Source organism: Choloepus didactylus, chromosome 8 (genome assembly GCF_015220235.1).
Source record: "Choloepus didactylus isolate mChoDid1 chromosome 8, mChoDid1.pri, whole genome shotgun sequence".
NCBI classification, from domain to species: domain Eukaryota; kingdom Metazoa; phylum Chordata; class Mammalia; order Pilosa; family Megalonychidae; genus Choloepus; species Choloepus didactylus.
Window position 1 is genome coordinate 7,461,493 of NC_051314.1, and position 18,068 is coordinate 7,479,560.

The 18,068-nt window shown below is 46.2% G+C and overlaps 2 protein-coding genes across 6 annotated transcripts in view; one reads left to right on the plus strand and one right to left on the minus strand.

Annotated features, from left to right (window-relative positions):
* LOC119542116 (1-acylglycerol-3-phosphate O-acyltransferase PNPLA3-like) overlaps positions 1-12,710 on the minus strand; it is a 27,366-nt gene extending 14,656 nt beyond the window's left edge. For 4 of the 5 annotated variants that reach the window (XM_037846636.1, XM_037846633.1, XM_037846635.1 and 1 more), the window contains exons 1-6: positions 12,431-12,710; positions 9,606-9,838; positions 8,382-8,447; positions 4,188-4,397; positions 3,228-3,288; positions 1,002-1,178 (exon numbers count right to left, since the gene is read on the minus strand). In XM_037846636.1, coding sequence (XP_037702564.1) covers positions 1,002-1,178; positions 3,228-3,288; positions 4,188-4,397; positions 8,382-8,447; positions 9,606-9,838; positions 12,431-12,617 — 934 coding nt within the window. In that variant the 5' untranslated portion in view covers positions 12,618-12,710. The remainder of the gene's footprint in view (positions 1-1,001; positions 1,179-3,227; positions 3,289-4,187; positions 4,398-8,381; positions 8,448-9,605; positions 9,839-12,430) is intronic. The other variant, XM_037846637.1, reaches the window with a different exon arrangement.
* The window catches only part of LOC119542510 (basic proline-rich protein-like), a 20,998-nt gene continuing 15,545 nt past the window's right edge, over positions 12,616-18,068 (plus strand). The window contains exon 1 of the mRNA XM_037847327.1: positions 12,616-12,628. Coding sequence (XP_037703255.1) covers positions 12,616-12,628 — 13 coding nt within the window. The remainder of the gene's footprint in view (positions 12,629-18,068) is intronic.

Consider the following 18,068-nt stretch of genomic DNA (forward strand, 5'->3'; position numbering starts at 1 on the left):
AGAAGCATTCCCAGTGAGAAATGGGCTGTTCCCACTCACGGCAAGGGCTTGTCTCAAACTGGGAACACAGCCCAGGAGAGCCCCTAGATGTTCTCCAGGTTTCCAAAGAACAACTCTCTTTCACACTGACAAATGGCTTTGGAGGAATAAGTGAACTTCTCTCTCAAATACTCCCACTTTATGAGCTTCTCCTTGCACCTCTCACCTGTATTGATTTCCTTCTTCCCAGAGCCCCCACTGTTTTTTATTTCCAGTGATCACCTCATGATGCCTCAAATCATATTACCCTGAGCAGTTGCTGTTTCTCATCTATTAGATCATTAGAGCCTCAAGGGCAAGGAATTGTGCCCAGCGCATCCTTTTCTTTCTCCAGATACTGACATGGAAGCTGGCTTATACATCCATGTACCAGTCCATCCAATATTTGCTGACTTTATGAAATATCTCACCTTTCCATGGAGGTTTAAAAGTGTGCATATGGAGGAAGGGGGAAATTAGGAGAGTCATGTTGAGGAAGGAGGCTCTGGGATGGGTCAGTGGGCAGAGAGCAGTGACTGGAGCAGCATTTGGAAAGAATGAGCCAGGCCCCAAGGCAGAACACCCCTGGGTGCAGAGCAGCTGGAGCTCAGGAGCCATGGGTGGTGCTGGCAGGAAGGGGAGCAGAGGGCCAGGTGGGGAGGATGTGAGTGTCCTCATGGGTGAAGACAAAATGTGCTCAGCTAGTGTGAGTTTTCCTTCAAGTCATGACCCCATGGGGAGACTCAGCCCATTACCTGGACAGGTGGGAGGCCTGTGCCTAAGGTAGGTGGTGGTCTGGGACCCTGCCTGTGCCTGTGGGAGGTGGTGGCCCAAAGTCAGCCTGTCCCTGGTTGCTCTGTCCCACCCCCTCCTGACTTGGCAGCATCACCAACCTCCACAACACACAAGAAACTGTTTTTGCCTCCAAACATCCACAGAACACAGCCTCCTGTGCCTGTTCCCAGCCCCTGAACAGTTGGTACCTCTAAGGAGCTTGGGGCACAAGGTCTCCAGCAGCTCATCTCCCTCAGGCCACATCTCCAAGGCAGCTGCCTCCCAGGGAGCCTCCTGGCTCATGTTTTCCTCACAGGGAGCAATGACCTCCAGCTCACTCTCTTCTGTGGATAAATTCAGGCTTGGCCCTGGCCTGGTGCAGATACCTATGAAGTATGTGGGTAAACAAACCCATCAGGCTGATTTGGGAAACAGAGACTATTACTTACCTACTCACCCACCCACTGAGCTAGAGGGTAGGCAGAAACACAGGGGAAACTGTTATTAGCTGAAATCCAAGGAGGGGCAAGCATTTGTAATAAAGAAAAATAAGTGAGGGTCTTTGAAGTCAGACAGATGTGAGATCAGCTCTGGGCTCCCTCACTCAAAAGCTGTATGGGCTCCATATCCACACCTGGATTCATTCAGTTGACAGATAAGGGTTATAGTTAATTTCTAATAACTGACCCACTGGTTAAGCTGTTCTAGCCTCTGAGCTAGGATCAGTCAGGCTTGACAGCAGTTATTCAACCTCTATCATTATCATCTCCATTTGTCAGCTAAGGAATCAGAAGCACAGAGAGGTTGATTGACTTGTCCAAGGCCACACAGTTAGCACATGGCAGAGCCTGGAAATGAACCAGGACTGATGTCCAAGATGGCACTTTTTTCTATCACACTCCCTTGCCTCTCAGAATCACCTACTGGTGAAATAAATGGAAGGAGCACTAAGTAAGGGGGCAGTGTGCAGGCCAGGAACTGTCCTAGGTGCTGGGACCCAGCAGCCAACACTGGGAAGTGCTTCCTGACAGGTAGTTATGACCAGATTGTGCCAGGTTCAACTTGCCAACCAGCCTCAGGGTCAAAAGACCAGCGGCTGCTCCTGAATGCCCGAACCTTGCTCCCCAAGTCACACCTCATGTGTGTGCTTCTCGTTACCATAGAATGTAAGTCCTATAACGTCACCACCAACACTGAGTTTAGCAAACAATGAATTGTTGCTTCTGTGGAAATATAGGCTTATGTTCCTGTGAACTTCTGTTCACAACATTTTCAGCAACAGATCAACCCATAACCTTGTTTTGTTTCTGATAAAAGATACCTTATTTAATTTATATTGTTGACTCACTAACATTGAGCTGACAGCCAACAGCACAAGAACTTGTGCCTGAATGGGGCTGATCTAACACACGTATTTTCTCTGTAGGGCTCATCACAGCCTGCTCATGCTCAGGGACACTAGACACCTCTTCATACAATGCTGGAGGGGCATTTTAAACAGTGAAATCTCCAAAAAATAAGCACAAAAATGCAAAAAAACATGGCGCTAAATAGACTGTGAAAAAGACACTTGTTTGCATTATGAGCTGAGAAAAGGGTGCTGAGTGCACCTTGTTTGACCTCAGCTGGGAAAGTGTGAGCCGGGCCACTCAAATCTTTCACCTCTCTGCACATCACCATGCATGACAAAAGTGTTGCTAGTACTGCTTTCAGGGTTACCTGCTCATTTTAGTGAGTAGGTGAATTTGCAAACACAGAATCCATGGAAAATGCAGATTGGCTATATGTCCTTTTGATCTCACTCTCTCCTTTATGTTGGCAAAAACTAACCCAGAGGACTGGCAAATCAACCAAGAATCCAACCAACTTTTAATACTCAAGAACAGTAGCTCCAAAGACTCCTAATGTTTGAATCCACTCTAGTGCCTCCAGAGCCTGGAAGAGCTGGGATGATTCGAAGGTGCTGTTCTGCCCCAGGTAGGAGAACTAGTTTTCCAGGTGTGACCCCCCCACCTGGCTGGAGCCAACCATTCTGATTACATCATTTTGGCAACAGAATTGAATTCTGTCCAGTTTCATTCCCTATTAAATGAAAAGTTCACTATTCAAGCAGAAGAGCAAAAGAGTCATAAAAGCCTGTAGACGAGGTGACCCTGTGGGAGAAGGATCTCTGGGATCATAAGTTCCTGTGGTGAATCCCAGCCCTGCCCCTCAGTGCCACATGGTCCTTGGTAACCTCTCCATGCTTTTGTTTCCTCATCTATAAAGTGGAAAAACATTTCCTATCTCATTTAGCAAATGCATGGATTGAGCAAGAGTGACATGAAAGCACTGAGTCCTGGTAGATGTAACTGAGGTTCAATCTTCTGTTTCCAAACACTGCCAACAAGAGAGCCTGCTAAAGTGGCTCATCTGACCTCCCACCCCATACGTACCCTGCTCTTCCAAGAATCTAAGGGCGTCCAAATATCCTTGGAGGCATATCTCTCCAAGTACCTGGGAGCAAATCAAACAAGGTAATTACACAGAGGAATCTGTTAAGTGTCATTTATTAAACATCACTTCAACACTGCAGAGATGCAGTGAAGGACCCTTCAAGTCCTGAACCTATCAAGTTCTCAGTGAAGTTGAACAGAGGGCTTTGAGCTCCTGGGAAGCAGCACTTCTCTCATCTGTGGGATGTTGTACAGATGTGACCTCTTCCATGGAGCCTTTGGTGGAAGCCCAGGCAGGACAGGGGATTGTTTTTCTGGGATCCCTTTGTTCCTGGAACAAGCCTCCCTTCTGACATGTTATCACTGGTCCAACAGCAGCTGCCTCTTCTGATAACTGTATGACCCTCCCCTGCTCCCTGTAGCTAAGAACAGCAACTGTGGGGTGAGGTCCTATTAATGACTGACTTCCATAAACCACGCAAGAGAACCAGGAAAGCCTTCCCTCTCTCTGGGAGGGTCAGCTGTTGGTATGCAGATTATTGCACAACCCTCTTTCTCTCTGGGAGTACTGTCAGTGGACACAGTCTACACCTTGCCCTAATATGTCTGGGTGGAAGTCACACTCAAACAAAAATGATCCAAAAAGTTCAAACCACTGACTGCTGTGGTTCTTGACCATAGCTGAAAATAATAATTCACTGATGGCCAATTAAATCACAATCTCTAGGAGTGGGGTCTGAGTTTCAGTTGTGTCTAAATGTCCCCAGGTGATTCCAATAGGCAGCAGGATGGAGAATCACTGAGCTTATGGGACAAGGTACTCATTTCTCACTTGATCTTTTCAATGACTGTTTCTGTGTATTTGTATACAGAACAACTGGTGTCTCCTGGCAAGCAGGAAGACAAAAGAACTGCATGTACAGACGCACAAACATGCACATACTCACATACACTGCCCACCTTGACTTCTGGGGGGAATAACGCTCTGAATATAAGATAGGCATTTTCCGAGCAGAGACGCAGACTGAGCTTGCTGAGGGTCACATGAAGAAAGTTCGTGGACTTGACCTTGGGGCAGATGTCATGCTCTCCATAGAAGGGGGACACAGTGATGGTTGTTTGGGCATCAGTGAAAGGAACATTGTCACTTAGACCTCCATCCATGTATCGCTGTTAAGGAAGGAAATCAGGACACATATTGTGAGAAGTTTTGGGTCAGAGATTCATGTTTTCCTGATTATAATGGCTTGTCAGAGTTGCCAGCAGGCTGATGTGGTGGGGGACAAGGGGCTTTGGAATCACACTTAGTCAATCATTCAGTAAATCCTTACTGAGTACTTCTGTGCCAGGCACCCAGGCGGTCTTGAGCTATTGTGTAGTTTGTTCAGTGCACAAAGGTACTTGGCCAAGAGGCAAGATGGAGGCTGGAGGCCACCCACCATCTGCTAGCCAAGTCCTATGCCCAGGGGGGCACCCATGTGAGTGCCTTTTATAATGTGCATAAAGGCAGCATGTAAATGAGGGGCTCTGCGGGCACTGGGGAGAGTGTTGATGGAGACCTGGCCACAGCTCTAGAGGAGACAGGTGGTCACAGTTTCAAATGGAACCCTCCTTGTTGCTTGGGAAATCTTGCACAGGACACTTCACTTCCATGGGTCTTCTCCCTCCACACCTTGAAAATGCAAATAACCATCACCTTGAGATGTTGAGACTCAAATAGTGAACCCAGGACCCAGATGACCCCTAGAAGAAATCCTCTTATCCTCAAACTAAGTGGCACTTTGAACAAATTATGCTGAGGATGAGTGCTCCTTCATCTACATCCTTAAATAATCTTACAGTTCACATCCAAACTGGGACAGGCAGGTGTTGTTACAATTTGTTCAGAGTTTTCACCAGTGGAATTGTGTCTTAGAATGATTCCCAAACCACAACCAGCCCACCTAGCTGTCTGGATGCCCCCAGAAGAATGATTTCAAACACTAAAAGTGGAACATGTTTCTCAGCCAATCCTTCCAAAAGGAGAAGGGCAGAGCTTGGCTGAAAAGAATTCCTGAAAAGAACTTGCCATGATTACACATGTTTTGGACATTAAGGGAGACTTCTCTGGAGTCCCCAAGTTATAAGATATATACGCAGGAACATCTTCAAAATCATAGCCACCCAATTTCAGTGGAAGATGTAGGAAGGCATCAAACCTCACTAGTCTAAAGGAATGTGGAACCAAATATCAGGAATCTAGTAGTTAACACTGAAGATGGAGGAAGCCACATTGACTACCTTTCACTTAAGGGATATTCCAAAGCCCAGTTGTTCTACCATATAAAATTTTCCTTCCATTTTAAAGTTTCCTACAGTAATGTTCTGAGTTTGCTTGGTGGATTCTGAAGAATGACCTGTTGTACTTTTCAGCAGGGTTTATGTGACTATATTGAATGGTGATTGTGTATCAGCTCTGGCCAGAGTGGCCTGTGGGAGTAGAAAGGTAATAACATCATAGCCTGCATTACCAAACACTTATATATACCAGGCTCTGTGTGAAGCACTTTATCTGCCTTATCACATTCAATTCATAGTAGTGTGCTACTATGAACCCACATCTTACAAGTCAATCTCAGAAAGGTTAAGACACTTGTCCCAAGTGGCCCATCTCATAAGTGGGAGAGCAGGAATTCAGTTCTAGGTTTGTGTGTCACAAAGAGCCTGTGAAGGTTTGGGACAGCCACATCCTCATGCTAGACCTGGGTTTCTTCCCTGCAAGATGACAGTGTATCTGGGCTGTTAGTGAAGCTCTGAGAATGTAAATAAATGCATTTGTTCTGCAGACATATGGCCTATAGTTGTATTAATGTATGAGCTGAGAGGGTCTCTAAAGTGTTTTCCTGCTCTTGGACAGTGGGATTTCATGACATCCCTCCCTAAAACAAGGTTAAAAAGGCTTCTTGATCTTGGCCCTATGGCCATTTTGGTTGCATAAGCCTGTGGTGTGGGCTGTCCTGTGCCCTGCAGAAGGTTAAGCAGCATCCCCAGCCTCTATCCTCTAGATGCCAGTAGCAGTCCCCTAGCTGTGACAACCCAGTGGCGATGGCGGTTGTAGTGGGGAGATATAGAATCATCTCTGGCTGACAACCACTGCCTGGAAGAACGCTGCCATGTAGCCTGGCACAGACTCAAAGCCTAGTCCAGCCTGGAGATCAAATGGACTCCTGTTTCCTTGTCCCTGGCATGGCCCAGGAATCAGCCAGGACATCTAGTTGTTGAATTGAACCAAATCCCATTACCAGCAGCTTCTGATCAAAGCCTTCAGTTGAAAAGCATAGAGTCAACTGACTCCGTCACATGGGATGAACATCCCATCTCCCTTTAGTGGCAAGGACTAATGAAACTGTCTATAAAGGAACTCAAACTCTCATCCAGGAAGAAAAGCCAGAACTGAGTGCTGGGCAGTCAGGGGCCATCAGCAGGAGGCTGCTGGGTGCCCTGGAGCCTAGTTCTGGGGGAGAAAAAACATCCATGTGCAGCCACTGGAAGAACAAGGGACTGTGCTTGGGCCAGGCCATGTTGTGGGAACACCAGGATCCAAACCATGCTTTGAGCCCTCTGTGGCCGGGTCAGTGCCCTGTGGTGACCTGAGCGTGGTGGGACTGGGAGCGGAGGAGACCAGCTGCCCTCCAGGTAGATTAATTCAGACCCCCTCCTCTGGGGGTGGTGGTGCACAGGCTCCAGCCTTCCTGACTGCAGGCCAGTCCTGGGTGTCTCTGATTCTTGATCCCCACCCCTCACATGGGATGAACATTGCATCTCCCTTTAGTGGCAAGGACTAATGAAACTGCCTATGAAACACAGCTGATCCTCATTATTCACGGATTCCTTTTTGGTGCTTTGGCAATGTCTGATGCACTCTTTCCCAGGTGAGGGCCAGGAAGGACGTGCTCAGTCTCACTGTAAACAAGTGTCTTTTTCATGGTATGTTTAGCACCACAGTTTTTGCATTTCTTCTGCTTTTGCAGGTGATTAACTTTTTTAAAAGGCTGCCTAGCCTAGTGCTGATGTGCTGATGTGCTGTCTAGTGTCCCTGTGTGCAAAAAAGCTGTGATGTGCCTTTTGGGGAAAATATGTGCCTTAGATAAGCTTCCTTGAGCCTGGGAGTTCAGCATTAATGAACCAGCACCTAATTTAAAGAACTCCTTTTACCTCCCCCCTGACTGTGATTGATGATTAAACTTACTTGTATTTACATCCAGAAACCTTGTTCAAATATTGCTCTATAATGTCCTGTAGGGAATGACACTGTTTGAAGATGGGGTTCAAGGGGGGCAGTATCTAAAAGGCAGTGAATCAAAGAACTTCCTAGGAAATCATTCTATGCAAATTTCAGGAGGAAGCAAAAGATACAGGGTGTCTTTAAACAGATACACATCTAGGACAACGTTAAGGTGGAGGGAAGGTTGTGACCAAAGGCTCCCTGGAACTCAACTCCCCATTTCCCCTAGGGGCAGTGGTTCAGGCCTGGCCAGTTCAGTGTTCTGGAGACTTCAGAGCACACAGCTCCTGTGAATACTGAGATTGACTACACTTGGCTCGTACTAGCTGGTTCATGAATGTGAGTGCTCTCTGCAAGTTGGTTCTGCTTATGTTACAAGCAGGATTTTATCAGATTTTGTTCAGGATTTTATCTAAAATGTGAACATTTTAGAGCTTCAACACAAAGTAGCCAAACAAAATAAAACAAAAACTGTGTGAGGCCAGATGTACAGAATTTTTGGTTTAGAAAACATATTACTGTTGTATTTCCCCTAGGAATCAAAGCCCCCTTACAAGTGTAATACACTGGAAAGCATCTTATACTTTAAGTAGGCCACTGGGAACTTATATTTACTGCTTGGGTGAAGATTAAGCCAGCTTACCTGATGGGTAGCCAGGTAATTAATTATACACAACGTTGGTTTTGCTGCCCAGGAGGCCTGGAGGGAGCCAGTTGTGGCTTCTCCTCTGCAAGGCTGAGAAGCACAAGGCTCCACATCTGGGAACTGGGGAAAGGGTGGGCTGGCATTGAGCTGGTGCCTGGCAGGAAGGAGCTGTGCAATCACACCTTTAAGGGAAAGCCCAGGGACCTGGGACTCAGCTCTTGCAACCACCAACAAGCAGACTTACCACACCTCTGAAGGAAGGAGGGATTAAACCACAGTAGAAGGGGATGAAGCAGGCACAAACCAAGACCTGTGAAGACACAAGGGAGTGTATCCACCAGCCAGAACAGAGTCTGCCTGCCTTTTATCCCCCTGGCCTCTTATAAGCCTTCTCCAAACAAGCAGGCAACAAAGCTGAAAACCCTCTTTGCACATGGGAGGTGCTTTGTTAAATGGATTGAGTGAATGATGAACCAATGTAGGACCTGGATTTCTGGTGCATGGGTCCTCCCAACAGTGTCAGCTCCTTAGCAACAGAATCTGTGTGCTGGACTTAAACTTCTAGCCCCTGTTCCCCACAAGACAGCCATGCTGGCCACTGGAGAAGGGACCAAGAGTTACTGGCTCATTGACAGATTGGGAAGGGGCTAGACTTGGGGCTTCTCAATGGCTGATGTTCATCAGAATCATCTGGAGAGCTTGTCAACACCCAGATTCTGGGCTCCACTCCCAAGATTCTGATAGAGCTGGTCTGGGGTGGGTGCCAGAGAGTCTGCATTTCTAACAACTCCCAGGTGATGCTGCTGCTACAAGGACCACCCTTTGAGTTGTACCCTGTTAGAGAGAATTAAGCAAGATGGAACACTGATTCGTGGACAGCTTGCTATAAAGGAATGGACAGGTGCTGGCTGCCTAGCAAAAGCTTCTGGAAACAAGAAAGGATGAAAGAGGCTGCTTAGAAGCTGCCAGTCTGCTGGTTCCACGCGCAAGGCTGCTGTCTCAAAAAGACCCATGTTATGCATCAGCGAAATTAAATGGTATTTTGATATTTCAGGTGATCTTCTCTGTGCTGGGTGCTGGGGACAAAGGCAAAGAAGAAATGCCCCCGCTCTAGTGGGGCCTCAGTCTAGAAGGCCTCCTCACGATGGAGCATGTGTAGAACATGTCAGGGTGAGGGACACACTCTGGAAAGTTTCCCTGGAGGAGGTGGTCATGAGCTGAGTATTGAAGGGTGGGTAGGGCTGACTTGAAATTGACTGTCCTGTTATACTCAGGGTTTACAGATTCTATGGACCAGACCACTTGATGCACACAGAGTTGATGCTGCTCTGGGGTGTGCATCAACCCAGCTTCACATGCAGCCAACTTCCTTTGCATCTCATGACATGGGGTAGGGGAGCTAGGCCATCCCTCTCTGTGTTGCTTCCAGAATTAAACTTGACAACACCCAGAGAAGTAAACAGCTTACGTCCACGACTTCCTCTTTGGACTGAAAATCAGACACCAGCACATTTTCCCTGTCAGATACTCTGGTGAGAGAGACACACAATTTGCCAGAGATGAGCTGGTGGATGTTGTCTGGGAGGTGTTTGTGGAGGTCTTCTCGAAGGTACTTGCTCATGTTGAAGGACGGATGCAGAACGCCAAGATTCCGTTTCCTGGCATTCCGGACGAGGTCCGCAAGGACCTGTAAGGTCCGATCTGGTGGCAGAAGACAAATACACAAAAAAACATACCACAGATGAAGCCTTAGAGCAAGCAGGCTGCCCCACTTTTCTCTCCACCTGTGCTGAGCAATACAGTAGCCAGTGTTGAGCCCTTGAACTGTGACTGGTCCAAACCAAGATGTGTGAAACACGTACCTGATTTCAAAGGCTTAGCACACTCCCAAAAGAGTGTAATATATCTCATTAATCACATTTTAAGTTTGATTACATAAGAAAATGATAATATTTTGGATATATTGAGTTAAACAAAATATATTACTAACATTATTTTCACCTGTGTCTTTTAGTCTTTTACTTTTGTCAGTGTGGCCACTAGAAAATGTACAGTTATCCACGTGGCCTGCATCACATTTCTATTAGACAGGACTGCTCTGGCTCTTCCCACAGGAATGAGCCCCTACTTCCATGGGCCCAGGTAAGCTGCCCCCATCCCCATTCCCAGAAGCCAGAAGCCAGGAACTCGTCACCAGTTTCGTTTAGCACCACAGGGTGCAGGAGGAAGAACACAGGCTTGGACCTGAGTTAGAATCCCAGTTCCACCAGCTCATTAACTGAGTGCCCTCAGCAAGTGATGTCACCATCTTTCTAAGGTTCAGATGGCCTCTTGAAGATGGGAGAGTATTTATCTACTGATTGGGGTCAGAAAGGATTAGATAAGATGCTATCTGTAAGGTGCTTGTCCCAAAGGGGGCTCCTCGACACTAACTGGTGCTAATCGAAAACTCCTGACACTAGAACCAGCAGCCTGTCGAGTGGGCATGGTGCACATTCAGCCCCACTCTGACCTCCCTCACTGGCCTGGCCCCATCTGCCTGACCTGCAGGGCCCCTCTCCAAGCCTGAGACCTGGGCAGCCATAAATCCTGGGCTGCAGCAGGACAGACCTCACCTCCTCCCTGTCCTGACTCAACTCTGACCTCCTCTCCCAGCTCTCCCTCCATGCAGGGCCCCACTGAGCTGAGCAGAGGAGAGAGAACGGCCCACAGCTGGTTCTCCCCGTCCTTCCAGGCCACATCAGCACAGCTCAGGTGTGCTCTAGGTCATGGCCCCTGGGAAACACTCCTCAGCAGCACCCAGGAGTCCCTGGTGCACAGTCCTCTTTGAGACAAGGGGTGAAGTCAGGAACCTGGGTCTCCCAGAACACTGGTAGCAGCTCCTGGTCAAAACTGCAGATCCACTCTCCAGGGACCTAGTGGTCCCAGGCCTCCCCCAGGTCCTGCCAGGCATGGCCCCAGCCCACCAATCCTCTCCCCATTTAGGAGCCCCCCATACACTGTAGGGGACCTTTGGAACTGTCCTCCTGCTCTCAGCACTTTCAGACCTTGTCCTAATTAAACACTAGTCCAGATGGGTGCCTGTGGGTCACCTTGGGATACAAGGGTGGCTGTTGTCATTGCTAAAGCCCAGGACATGCAGACATGGCTTGAGGCCAGGCTAATCTTCCTCTGATGACACACTTCCTGCCCCTTGCTCCTCTCCCCCTGGCTAGGGAAGGCCAACAGCCAGGGCAGCCTCTCCCAACCCCCACCTCTGGGTCAGCCCAGGGTCTGCTCATTGCTCTCGCCCAATGGCAAGACTGCATCTCCCGCCAGGGTTGTCCTGGGACCAAAGTCTCTCCCTGCTGGCTGTGCCTTCCTCCAACACAGCAGTCACCAGACAGAGCAAAGAGCACATTGTTAAGGAAGCCCAGATAAATGGGGGATAACAAGGGGCATTATTTTCCTGCCTGGGACCTCTGGGTGCCAAGAGTTCCACCGTGCCCCTTGCCCAGGCGTTGCTCCCTGTCATTGGGCACACCTGTTCCACATCTGCACCTGTTTGCTGGGGGTGCGGTGGGGTTGAGGGCATTCCCCCTAGAAGCATGGGCCAGCCAGGCGCAAACCCCACACCCGGGTCAGTGGAGATTAGAGGAGACAAAGGGGATGCCCAGGGACCCCCAGGAAGGGTCCCTCAAATTTTTGAAGGAGGGAGAGGAGACAACTTTCTCTCCCAATTCCCTACCTCCCCCACAATACCCCAGTGGTCACGACCCCAAATCATGAGGTTTGTCCTGGAAGACTCCCAAGGGTGGCCCACTCCCAGCAGCTGCTGGGCCTCAGGAAGGGCACGACCGCGTGGGGCAGAGGTGACTCCAGGCCCTGCAGTCCCCGGAAGGAAGGAGGTGCCCACCCTGGGACCCTGGCCAAACTCCCCTCCTAGTCGGACCCAGGACAGGGCGGCCTTTTGGCAGCTCAGCTGGCCAACGCTTCCAGAGTGGGTGCCAGAAGACCCGGGTTTCCGTCCTGGGGCGGGGGTAAAGCGTGAGCGTCCCCGACTCCTGCAGCCTCGCTCCGGCCCCGACCACTCATGGATCCCGGACTCGGAAGAACCAACCCTCCAGGCGCCCCCCTCTCTGGCTGGCGACAGAGCGCCCCGCGCGAGGCGGGAGGGCACCGCGGAGGATACGTCTGTCCGGGAGGGGCAGCCCCGGGAGCCCCCGCTGTGCCCTCCTCCAATTCCGGCCCCACGGGGGGCCCTCTCCCGGGGAGCCCTCTTCCCTGGGAGCCTCGGCGGCGGCCCAGACGCACCCAGCGGAATCCCGGCGAGGAAGGCGGCGCAGTGCAGCGCCCCGGCCGAGCAGCCAAAGAACATGCGGGCGTCGCGGAGGAGGTGCGGGGCGCGCTCGCTCAGGCAGTGGGTCACCCCGACGTGATAGAAGCCCACGAAGCCGCAGCCCGCGAAGGACAGGCTCCAGCCGCGCTCGGGGTCGTCCATGGCGGAGGCAGGTCAGGGCCGGGATCCGGGACCGTAACTGCTCGTCTAGGCGCCCTCGCGCTCTGAGCCCGGGTCCCTGCGGTGGCCCCGGGATTGCTGGGCTGAGACCCTCCCAGCCCCCTCGCCCCACGCAAATGAGTCGGCGGGAGGCCCAATGGGCGGTTAGGACGCGCCCTGGAGGGGCGGACCTGCGGGGGTGGGCGTCAGCCTGTCTCCCCCACCCCCACCCTGCTCCGCCCCCAAGTCAGGAGAGAGTTTTCCCAACTCCAAAGGACAAGGAAAGTCCTGGTGAGAAATATTTTCCCGTTCATCCTGTAACTCAGAGACAAAGTAAGAGCGCCACCGGGTCCTTGGCATCTTTTTTTTTTCTTAAACATTTTTTATTGTGAAATATATGTACAGAAAAGTGATAAATTTCAAAATACAGTTTAACAGGTAGTTATAGAGCAAATTTCAAAGTACGCTATGGGTTATAGATCCACAGATTCAGGTATTTCCTTCCGGCTGTTTCAATACACTAGAAACTAAAAAGAAATATTTATGTAATGATTCAGTAAACATAATCATTTGTTAAGTCCTGTCTTCTCTGTTAAACTCCTCCCTCTCATTTGAATATTTTCTTAATATTCAGGGATATTTGGGTAATAACCATTCTAACTTCTTCATGTTGAAAGGGTGTCGACATTAGGGGCAGGGGAATGCAACTGGTTGATATTCTGGGAGAGACTAGTGTCTCTAAGTTTCAGGGATCATCTGGCATTGGAACAATCCAAAGGTTTTAAGTTTCTAGAAAATACATAAAACTTATAGAGTCTTAGATAGAGCCCTAGGTTTTCTTTAGGGTTCAGAAATACTGTTGGTCGGGGTTTGACATGCCCTTACAATTTGCAGTATCTGGCTGAAGCTTGCATACAAGTAACCTCAGTATAATCACAGAGCTGGGCTTACATGGCCACAATCAATTTTAGAAGATTTCCATTGCTCCAAAGAGAAAAACCTCACACACCTTTTATTCCCCTATTATTCACACTTCTCTTCAGAGTGGTACTTGTTACATTTGATGGAAAAACATTCAGATATTACTAATTATAGTCCATAGTTTGATTAGTTGCATTTCCCCCCATATACCACCCTATTACTAACACCTTGTAATTGTGACATATATTTGTTCTAATTTATGGAAGAATATTCTTGTATTTGTACTGTTAACCACCTTCATCATCCACAACAGGGTTTAGTACGTGATATGTCCCTTATTTCATCCTCTAGCCTTCCTTCTAGTGATATACATGACTCTAAACTTCCCCTATCAACCACAATCACCCACACAGTTCAGCACTGTTATTTACACATATGATAATGTGCTATCATCACCTCTATCCATTTCCAAACATTCACATTCAACTTAGTTTAAAATTCTGTATAAATTAGGCATTTGTTATCCATTCTTTGTCCCCATTCTATCTTCTGGGAACCTACATTCTAGGTAATAACTCCTTGAGGTTGCTCACTATATTTAGTGCATATCAGTGAGATCATGCCATATTTGTCCTTTTGTGTCTGGCTTATTTCACTCAACCTAATGTCCTCCGGGTTCATCCATGTTGTGGCATGCAACAGGACTTCCTTCCTTCTTACAGCTGAATAACATTCCATCATATGCATATACGCATTTTGTTTATCCATTCATTGGTTTATGGACACTTGGGTGGCTTCCATCTTTTGGCAATTGTGAATAATGCCTCTATGAATATCAGTGTGCAAATATCTGTTCTCATCCCTGCTTTCGGTTCTTCTGGGTATATACCTAGGGACAGGGTTGCCAGATCATATGGCAGTTCTATTCTTAGCTCCCTGAGGAACTGCCAAACTGTCTTCCACAGTGGCTGCATTATTTTACATTCCCACCAGGAGTGAATAAGCTTCTATTTTTCCACATCCTCTCCAACTCTTGTAGTTTTTTGCTTGCTTAATAGTGTCCATTCTAGTAAGTGTGAAATGATATTTCATTTTGGTTTTGATTTGCATTTCTCTATTAGCTAGTGAAGGTGAGCAACTTTTCATGTGCTTTTAAAATTGGGTTCTTAGTCTTTTAATTGTTGAGTTGTAAGTTTTCTCTCTATATTTTGGATATTAAACCCTTATCAGATATGTGGTTTTCAAATATTTTCACCCACTGAGTAGGCTGCCTTTTCACTTTCTTGACAAAGTCCTTTGAAGCACAGAAGTTTTTAATTTTGAGGGGGTCCCATTTGTCTATATTTTCTCTTGTTCCTTGTGCTTTGGGTGTAAAGTCTAATAAAACATTTCCTATCACAAGCTCTTGAAGATGCTTTCCTACATTTTCTTCTAGAAGTTTTATGGTCCTAGTTCTTATATTTAGGTGTTTGATCCATTTTGAGTTAATGTTTGTATAAGGTGTGAGGGAGGGTTCCTTTTTCATTATTTTGGGTATGGATATCCAGTTCTCCAAGCACCATTTGTTGAAGAGACTCTTCTGTCCCAGTTGGATGGACTTGGCAGCCTTGTCAGATATCAATTGTCCACAGATGTGAGGATCTATTTCTGAACTCTCAATTTGATTCCATTGGTCAATAGATCTATCTTTATGCTAGTTCCTTGCTGTTTTGACCACTGTAGCTTTGTAATATGCTTTAAAGTCAGGATGTGTGAATGCTCCAACTTTGTTCCTCTTTTTCAAGATGTTTTTGGCTATTTGATGCCCCTTACCCTTCCAAATAAATATGATAATTGACTTTTCCAGTGCTGCAAAGTAGGCTGTTGGAATTATGATTGGGATTGTGTTGAATCTGTAAATCAGTTTGGGTATACTGACATCTGTTCTGGTTTGCTAACGCTGCTATTATGCAAAATGCCGGAAATGGATTGGCTTTTATAAAGGGGATTTATTTGGTTACAAAGTTATTGTCCTAAGGCCATAAAGGTGTTCAAACAAAGGCATCAGCAATAGGGTACCTTCACTGAAGAACACCGAAGGTGTCTGGAAAACCTCTAGCAGATGGGAAGGCATGTTGCTGGCATCTACTCTGGGGTTCTGCTTTCAAAATGGCTTTCCCCCAGGATGTTCCTCTCTAGGCATCTGGGGGTGTTCTCTTAGTTTCTCCCAGGCAAACTCTGGACTAGCAAAATTCTGCTTTTAATAGCCATCCCCAAAATGTTTCTCTAAGCTGCAGCACTGATGTCCTTCTGTTTGTGAGCTCTTTTATATTATTCCAGTGATTAAATCAAGACCCACACTAAATGGGTGGGGTCATACCTCCATGGAAATAATCTAATCAAAGGTATTACTCACAGTTGGGTGGGTGACATCTCCATGGAAACAACCTAATCCAAAGATTCCAACCTAATCAACAGTAATACCTCTGGCCCCACAAGACTGCATTAAAGAAGGTGGCATTTTGGGGACATAATACATCCAAACCAGCACAACATCTTAATGCTATTTAGTCTTCCAATCCATGAACATGGAATTTCATTCCATTTATTTAGGTCTTCTTTGATTTCTTTAAGCAATGTTTTATATTTTTCTGTGTACAGTTCTTTGCATACTTAGTTAAATTTATTCCTAGATATTTTATTGTTTTGGTTGTTACCGTAAATGGATTTTTTTCCTTGATTTCTTCCTCAGCTTGCTCATTACTTGTGTATAGAAACACTACTGATTTTTAAAAAAATTCATTTTTATTGAGATATATTCACATACCATGCAGTCATACAAAGCATACATTCAGTTGTTCACAGTACCATTATATAGTTGTGCATTCATCACCAAAATTAATTTTTGAACATTTTTGTTACCACACACACAAAAATAATGAGAATAAAAATTAAAGTGAAAAAGAACAATTAAAGTAAAAAAGAACACTGGGTGTTTTGTTTTTGTTTTTGTTTTTGTTTTGCCCCCATTTTTCTACTCATCCGTCCATACACTGCACAAAGGGGAATGTGGTCCATATGGCTTTCCCAATCACATTGTCACCCCTCATAAGCTACAATTTTATACAATCATCTTCAAGATTCATGGGTTCTGGGTTGTAGTTTGATAGTTTCATATATTTACTGCTAGCTATTCGAATTCATTAGAACCTGAAAAGGGTTGTCTATATTGTGCATGAAAGTGCCCACCAGAGTGAACTCTTGGCTCCTTTTGGAATCTCTCTGCCACTGAAGCTTATTTTATTTCCTTTCACATCCCCCTTTTGGTCAAGATGTTCTCCATCCCATGATGCCAGGTCTAGATTCCTCCCCAGGGGTCATCTTCCAAGTTGCTAGGGAGATTTACTCCCCCGGGTGTCAGAGAAACACTACTGATTTTTGTGTGATGATCTTGTATCCCACCAAGTTGCTGAACTCTTTTATTAGCTCTAGTAGCTTAGTTGTAGATTTTTTGGACTTCCTACCTATAGGATAATGTCATCTGCCAATAGTGAAAGTTTTACTTCTTCGTTTCAATTTTGGATGCCTTTTATTTCTTTCTCTTGTCTAACTGTTTTTTTTTTTTCCTTTTTAATTTTTATTGGGATTGTTCAGATACCATACAATTATCCAAAGATCCAAAGTGTACAATCAGTTGCCCCTGGTACCCTCATACAGCTGTGCATCCATCACCACACTTAATTTTTGTTCAATTTTTAGAACCTTTTCATTACTCCAACTAGAAATAAAGTGAAAGATGAAAAAAAGAAAAAAAGAAAAGGAAACTCGAATCCTCCCATATCCCTAACCAACCCCCCTCAATTGTTGACTCGTAGTGTTGGTATAGTACATTTGTTACTGTTTATGAAAAAATGTTGAAATACTACTAACTGTAGTATATAGTGTGCACTAGGTATATATTTCTTCCCTATATGCTCCTCTATTATTAACTTCTAATTGTATTGTCATACATTTGTTCTGGTTCATGAAAGAGATTTCTAATATTTGTACAGTTAATTATGGACATTGCCCACCATAGGATTCAGTTTTATACATTGCCCACCATAGGATTCAGTTTTATACATTCCCATCTTTTGATCTCCAACTTTCCTTCTGGTGACATATATGACTCTGAGCTTCCCCTTTCCACCTCATGCACCATTTGGCACTGTTAGTTATTCTCACATCTTGCTACTGACACCTCTGTTCATTTCCAAACATTTAAGTTCATCCTAGTTGAACATTGTGCTCATACTAAGCAACCACTCCCCATTCTTAAGCCTCATCCTATATCTTGGTACCTTATATTTCATGTCTATGAGTTTACATATTATAATTAGTTCCTATCAGTGAGACCCTGCAATATTTGTCCTTGTGTGTCTGGCTTATTTCACTCAGTGTATTGCCCTTGAGGTTTTGTCATCAACCCATTTTTTTTTAATATGGTTTTGTTCGCACACCATAATTCCATCCTAAGTAAATAATCGATGGTTCTCTGTATGGTCATATATTTAT